Source organism: Budorcas taxicolor, chromosome 10 (genome assembly GCF_023091745.1).
Source record: "Budorcas taxicolor isolate Tak-1 chromosome 10, Takin1.1, whole genome shotgun sequence".
NCBI classification, from domain to species: Eukaryota; Metazoa; Chordata; class Mammalia; order Artiodactyla; family Bovidae; genus Budorcas; species Budorcas taxicolor.
Genome location: NC_068919.1, coordinates 83843431 through 83850945, shown reverse-complemented (window position 1 = coordinate 83850945; position 7515 = coordinate 83843431). Strand labels below are relative to the sequence as shown.

The window sequence follows — 7515 nt, the reverse complement described above, 5'->3', positions numbered from 1 at the left end:
TCTCCCCCAGGGACATGGCACTGCAACAAGCAAAAGTCTGGCCTTAATACTCAGCCCTGCTGGAGGGGGCATGCAAGCGAACCACGCTGAGGCTTGGTTTCCTCACCTGTGACTGGACCTAGCCTGCTTGGGTGCATTTCAAAGACTAAAGAAGCCTGACACTGACTTGACACTCACACTGGCCTGGCCTCTGAGCATACCAAGTTGGCCAGTTCTCTCCCATTGTTGGGGCTTCCCAGGTGGCTCAGAGGTAAAGAATCTGCCTGCCAATGCAGGAGACACGAGTTTGATCCCTGAGTCAGGAAGATACCTTGGAGAGGGAAATGGCAACCCACTCACTCCAGTATTCTTGACTAGAGAATTCCACGGACAGAGGAGCTTGGCAGGCTATAGTTCACAAAGTCACAAAAGAGTCAGACATTATTGAACAACTAAACAACTCCCATTTGTTGGGAAGTATCTCTCCAGGCAGCCAAAGCCCTGTCCCCAGCTGGAAGAACACCCAAGGTCAACATCTAATTCTAAGCAGAAACCCCAGAGTAATTCCCTCTGTTCTCCAAATCTTGGACCTGGGAAAAGAAGTGGTCACTCTCAGTCCCCTTAAATCAAAGGGAATGTGGGGAGGAGCAGTCACTTAGAGCAAAAACAAATACCAGACACCACGGGCTGTGAGCACCACATCACTTTATTTCTTTGGTTTTCCAACTTCACTTTCGGACAATGCAAAGTCAGCCTCTCACCTGCCTGGCCCCTGAGTGGTCTCTCACTGGAGACGGGGCATGGGCTCTGTGGAGCTCAACAGAAAAATGAGGGTCCCCAAGGGCTGAGGGGTCCACAGCAGATGCACCAAGCACCAGCAAGCAGAGACCCAAGGCTCTCTCCCCTGGCCCTTTACCAAACTCCTCGCAATGAACAGGCCAGCCCTCAGTGATCAGGCTCAGGACCTTCCCCTAGAGGTCAACCTCGGTCCTTCTTCATTTCTGCTTCTGCTCATACGGAGCCTGGCACCCTCTCCCTTAGGGGCACCAAGCAGAAGTTATGACCTGCTCCACATCTGATCTCTAGCATTGGTTTGGGAAACATCTTTGAGTAAAGAGGGTGCCAACCCCCAAAAGAAACTGAAGGCATATATTCTGCCCAGTGGGACAGATGGCCATGCTACAATACTCCCTTTGTCCCTGGGAAAAGCTGAAAGCAGCTGTAGCTAACCAACCTCCCTTCGGGTCCGCACATATGTAGAGCTTCCAACACGAGCAAGGGGGCCCAGCCAACTCACTTAAATCAAAAGACTAAAAAAACCAAGATGCGATAATAAAAATAAGAATGGTAAACAACTGAAGAGAGCATCCCTGGTCCTGCAGCTGTCTACAGAAGGCCAGACAGCTGGTCTCTGGCTCTCTCTGCCCTGGAGCTGGGAAACAACACAAAGCTGCCCTCGGAGTCACTGTAGACACCGTGGGGGCAAAAGGGATCCTGGCCAAGCCAGGGGGCAACTCAGGCCTCTGACCTTCTCCCAAGTGGTCCTCCTTCCTCCCAGCCCCTTGCACACCTCCCCATCAGCCGTCCACCAGGGTGAGGCCATCATAGAGGGCGCGTTTCCACATGTAGTAGGTAGAGCGGGCGGTGAGGGGGAAGAGGGTGCTGAATTCCTTGTAGGAGGGGAAGCTCTTGGACTGGAAGCGCTTCTGCAGGAACAGCTTGGCCTGGGCCTTGAACTTCGTGGTGGCCAGCATGTCCATCACCAGCACCTGGCCATCCCGGCCCCCTGCCGCTGCTGCTGTCCCCACAGGGTGGCTGGACAGGGACCCACTGGGGGGCCGACCCTGGGCCGTGGGCCCCTCTTGTAGGGGCCCCTCTCTGGAAGGCCCTCCTGGGGCCTTCCTTGGATCCTCCCCTGGAGAAGCTGCCATCAGCCGGGTCCCTGCAGGGGGGGCCACAGCAGCTGTCACATTCCTGCCAGCTTCTTTCTCCTCTGCCTCCTTCCTGCTCCCTCTGCCCAAGGTGGGGGCCCGGACCTGGAGCTTGGACAGGCTTCTGGGCCAGCTTCGGGCCAGACTCTTCCAGACCCAAAAGGAGGAAGGTGACAAGCTCGGGTAGCGGAGGCGGAAGCGACAGAAAGGGAGGTGCCCACCAAGCACCTGCTTGCGGGCCACTCTGCGCAGACGCCTCTGCCAGCGGGACAAGGGCACCCTCGGGGGCAGGAACGCCCGCGGTGCGGGTGGGCCCCCATCCGTGGCTTTCGCTTCCCCCTCTCCGACCTCACCACCCTTCCAAGGAAGCAAGGCCTTTTCGCCCACCGGCACTGGCTGGGGAGGCCCAGACTCGGAGAGGGCCGGCACTGGCTTGAAGCTGGGGTTCCTTCGGAGAGCTTTTCGGCGCCAGTTGTAGTAGGTGGACCGGGAGATGCCCGGGAAGCGGCGTTTGAAGCAGCGGTAGGGTACCAGCGTATTCAGGGCAATGCAGTGCTCCAGGTACAATTTGGCCCGCTGCATGAAGACCATGCCAGGGCTGGACGCGGCCGTCGAGGAGCATCCCAGCCCCTCGGCAACCTGCCGCGCCGGCAGCTTCGCCAGCTCCTCTGTGGAGGTCAGGGCCTGGCAGGCGCCAGAACCCACGAGCTCATGCTTCCAGGCATAATAGGTGGAGCGGGAGATCTCGGGGAACCTCTGCAGGAACTGCTGCAGCGGCACGACGCCCCCGCGGTGGAAGCTGTCCTGCAGGAAGTGCTTGGCCGAGAAGCGAGTGGCCACCTTCTGCCGGTGCTCCTGGGACTGCCGCCGCCAGCGGTAGAAGGTGCTCTTGGTGACGCTGGAGCGCTCTCCCAGGTGCGAGTAGCTGAGGCCGGGCTCGCGGTTGAGCAGCTCCAAGGTCTTGGCGGGCGGGGGCAGCGGGGCCGGGCCGGGGTGGGCGCTCTCGGCCTCCACCTCCTCCAGCCCCACCACGGGCGCAAAATACTGGTGGCGGAAGAGGTGGCCACTGAGCGGCTGGCCGGCCCACATGATGTGCAGCGTGGCGGGCGTGTGGTCGCAGCGGCGCGGGCGGATGACACGGTTAAAATACGGCCGGATCTTGAGGTTGCGCAGCGGGTAGATCGAGTAGATGTTGCGCTGGACCACCGAGGCGAGGGCGTACAAGTGCCACACGTTGGAGAAGCTGCTGGGAAAGCAGGTGGCCTTGACGTCCGCGTCGAAGATGGCCTCGAGCGTGGCGGACGGCAGGCTGGTCATCTCCGGGGACTCCTCGGAGCGCAGGGAGTAGCGCACCGCCTGCAGCATCACCTTGGAGTCGATCATGCCCTGGAGGTAGTAGTGGCGGTGCAGCAGCATCTCCACCACCGTGCGCGCCCGCAGCTCCAGGCTGAGGCCCGCGTCGCCCCACAGCAGCAGGCTGGCCGCCTCGAAGAGCAGGCTGCCCTCGCCCTGGCACACCAGCGGCAGCATGTTCCGGGGCGCATCCTCCGGATACAGGCTCAGGGCCACCGAGTCCACCTCCAGCACCTGGGGGCCGGGCCCCCCACCACGGCGGGTGGGGAGAGCGAAGGAGGACAGGACCTGCTTGGCCTCCAGAGCGGCACCAACGAGACCCTCCAGGCCCCCCGACTCCACCGCCTCCTGCAGCTCCTGCAGCACGTGCTGCACCAGCTGCTCCCGAGAGGTCATCCTAGCAGGGCGAAGGGGAGAGGGCAGAGGGCAGAGGTCAGAACGGGTACCTGGATGACACTCCTGCGCCCCCTCCCTCCACATACTGCCTGTCTACTCCCGTTCCTCCTTGGAAGAAAATGGCTACGTGCTGCCTGGGGTTTGTTTAATTACCCAGTGATATAAAGGAAGAGCCCGATCTTGGAGAATGGCTTTGAATCCTGGTTCTGCTATTAGCTTGAGCAAGTCATCAACCTCTCTGTGCTTCTGGTTCCTTTTCTGTTAAAAGGGAGACAATAAAAGAATGCACCTTATAGATTTGTTGTGTGTATAAATGAGACAGAGTAAAAAACGGCAGTACATGGGTGGGTGTGTGTGTGTGTATATATATATATACACACACAAACATACATATGCACATATCTGTGTGGCTCAGAGGTTAAAGCGTCTGCCTGCAATGCGGGAGATCCCCTGGAGAAGGAAATGGTAACCCACTCCAGTATTCTTGCCTGGAGAATCCCATGGACGGAGAAGCCTGGTAGGCTACAGTCCATGGGGTCGCAAAGAGTCAGACACGACTGAGCAGCTTCACTAACTAACTAATGCACATATATATATATTCATCCTTAGAAAAGTGCCTGGCACATAGTAAAGTACTACGAAAGTGCTAGGTCTTATATATTAGAGTATCATCTAGTATTACGGGAATTCTCTGATGGCTCAACAGGTCAAGAATCCGTCCACAATGCAGAAGACACAGGAGACTTGAGTTCAGTCCCTGGATTGAGAAGAGCCCCTGGAGAAGGAAAATGGCAACCCACTCCAGTATTCTTGCCTGAAAAATCCCATGAACAGAGACGCCTAGTAGGCTATCGTCTATAGGGTCACAAAGGATTCAGACATGACTGAGCGACGACATTTCTAGTATTATACATATTATATAGTACAAGTATTAAAGTATAGTCCATGGGCCCTTGGGGTTCCCTGAGATTTTCAGAGGGGCTTCAAGTTAAACTCTTTTCATAATAATACTAAGATAACAACACCAAGATATGATTTTTGCAATTGTGTTAACATTGGAGTAAAACAGTAGTACCTCAGCATGAATCAAACTAGAAATCACTATGTTCTTCACCACCATGTAGTCACAGTTGGGAAAAAGAAAGCTAATACCGCTCCACAATGTCCTTGATGCAGCAAAGATGATTATTTTTTTTAATCACAGCATGCAGCATCTCTGCCGCACACTGGTGTATAATGAATGAGTGACAGTCGCTTGGACTGCATGATGAACTAGATGGTTTTCATACAATAACATTTTTTAACTTGAAAGAAAAATTAAGTGGCGTTAGTTGTTTAGACTTGGATGTATTTGACAGGTGTTTTTCTCAAAAGTGAATAAGGTGAGCCTGTCACTTCAAGGAAAACTTTATGGTCAGTGAAAATTTTTGAGCTTTCATATGAAAATTAGAATTTTGAAAAACCTGTATCCACTACAGTGAGCTTGACAGCTTCGCAATACCTAAAGATTTTTCTGATGGGGCCAGTGGTGACAATAACACATCTAACTTTTTAGATTATGTAATGGAATGGTCAGCATTTGAAGGTCTGTGTTACTCAATGAACCCCCTTTCCCAAATAACCAGACTTCCCTGGTGGCTCAGATGGTAAAGTGTCTGCCTACAATGTGGGAGACCTGGGTTCAATCCCTGGGTCTGGAAGATCCCCTGGAGAAGGAAATGGCAACCCACTCCAGTATTCTTGCCTGGAAAATCCCATGGACTGAAGAGCCTGGTAGGCTACAGTCCATGGGGTCACAAAGAGTCGGACATGACTGAACGACTTGTTTTCTTTTCTTTCTGGCACAGTTAAAGGATCATTTCAAAGTATAAAAGAAAGCAAAGGATTTTAATATAATAGGGTACCAAAGTTCCTGAATATGGTTTCAGATTCTGCATTATAACTAAGGTTTGAGGAACTACCACTTGTTAAATTTGGGTATAGTTGTCAAAAAATATCCACCGAAAAAAGCTATCAAAATACACTTTCTAGAGAAATTTCCTAAGGTCCAGCGGTTAGGACTTGATGTTTTTCACCTCTGTGGCCTGGGTTCAATCCCTAGTTGGGGAGCTAAGATTCTACATACACTGAAGTTAAAAGACCTTCCCCTGTCCCTCTGTCCATCTGTGTCTGGATGAAGTTGGATTTTCTTCATATACTTCTACGGAAATAACGTATCACCACAGATTAAATGTAGAGACAAATGAGCATCTACTTATCTTCTGTTAAACCAGATATTACAGAGACATGAAAACCCTAAAAGATGCACTTGTGCTCACTAAACACTTTTGATCTAGAAAAGTTTCTTTTCATGAACACTATTATTCATTACCATGTAACAGGTTTTTTCTTTTTAATAAAGCAATCCTTTTAAATGTCTAAGTTTTAATTTTGAATGTAATGTACGTTGACCAACGTAAGCTATATAAACAAAAGCTCTTCAGGGTCTTCAGTGTTTAAGAGCACACAAGGGGCCCAAGACCAACAAGTTTAGAACTGCTGCCCTGAGACAGAGATGGTCTTTTCAAAGAGTTAGCAGCAGCCTAGCCCTTGTGCTGACAGAGATCCGATATGAAAGGTTTACTATTTGCCATGCACTGTCCCAATCCTGGCAGTTGAACTTTAAGGTGGGAACTACCATTACCCCCAATTTACAGGTGAAAAAACTGAGACAGTCAAAACGAGGCTCCTTTGCCCAATTTGCCCCAGGCGACCTAAGCGATGCAGCCAATAGTTGAAACCAGATGCTCTTTAGGACCTGTGATTCATCTACTGCGGCTTAAAATGCCAGTCACCTCTCAGGACAAACTAATCCTCCTAATTACTGGTAAGTTTTCTGTGTTTTGTAAAACAGAGTAATATTCCTTTGTGGACATTTTTTTAAATTAAAAAGGAAACCATTAACCTTTCTCAGATCTCCGTTCTTAGAGTTTAATAAATTCCTTTATATGAGCTTTGGGTTTAAAAATTGTGTGTGGGCATACACATCTGCCAGCTCACTGCACACCTAAAAGGATTGTGTCTTGCATTCTTATAAAGGATGTGTTTGAGTGTGAATTATGGTTCAGTAAAGGTGAAAAAAAGTTTTTAAAGAACCAAAGGCTTACCACCAGAATTTTACTTGATAACCATAAAAAAGAAAGCTTTTTAAAAACTGGTAATGAAAATTTCTTGCCTGTAGATTTTTTTTAATGTTCTTGTGACAAATCTGATCTAACCTCTCACTGAATTTCAATTTGTACCATATTATTTGACCCTGGAATCGAGCTTTTAATCTGTTGATCTTTTATATACTTCATATTTACTTTTTTAAAAACTTTTTTTTTTTTTTACTTAGGAGAGAAACTTCAGCAAGAACACTTTCATATGCGATAAAAAAATTGAGCCCTGAGGAACAAACTGTACACACAGAAGAGCTTTTTCATTCTGGCAGACAACAAAGATGCTGGGGGTTTTGTTTTTCTTGCATATCACTTGTAAATGCTGCTATACAGGCGCATATAAATAAGCTCTCTGCTACTTTCCAAACAAAATTATGAAAATAACCACCATTACCTACTGCTTACTATGTGCATTTAGGTAATTCAACCAAAATCTCAACAAAAAAGAGGGGACAATTAAATCGTGTGGGTGATTCTTCCCATGTGGAGAACAGGGCACGATGTTACCTTGACCTAGGGCTTTGCATTGGATGAGCGTTTGGACTTCAGGCTTTACAGAAGTAATTTTATTTATATGCGGTTCTCACTTTCCCTCCACAGGAGCTACAACTCCATCACACCTGCACCTTCACCAGGATGGCTACTCTTAGTTCACA

General features: G+C 50.0%; 1 protein-coding gene across 1 annotated transcript; it reads right to left on the bottom strand.

The window, feature by feature from the left end:
• Nucleotides 1-1556: 1556 nt before the first annotated feature.
• On the bottom strand, nucleotides 1557-3659 carry VRTN (vertebrae development associated). The gene has a single exon (XM_052647287.1). It carries the CDS (start codon nucleotides 3657-3659, stop codon nucleotides 1557-1559), a length of 2103 nt encoding a protein of 700 aa, XP_052503247.1.
• Nucleotides 3660-7515: the final 3856 nt, after the last annotated feature.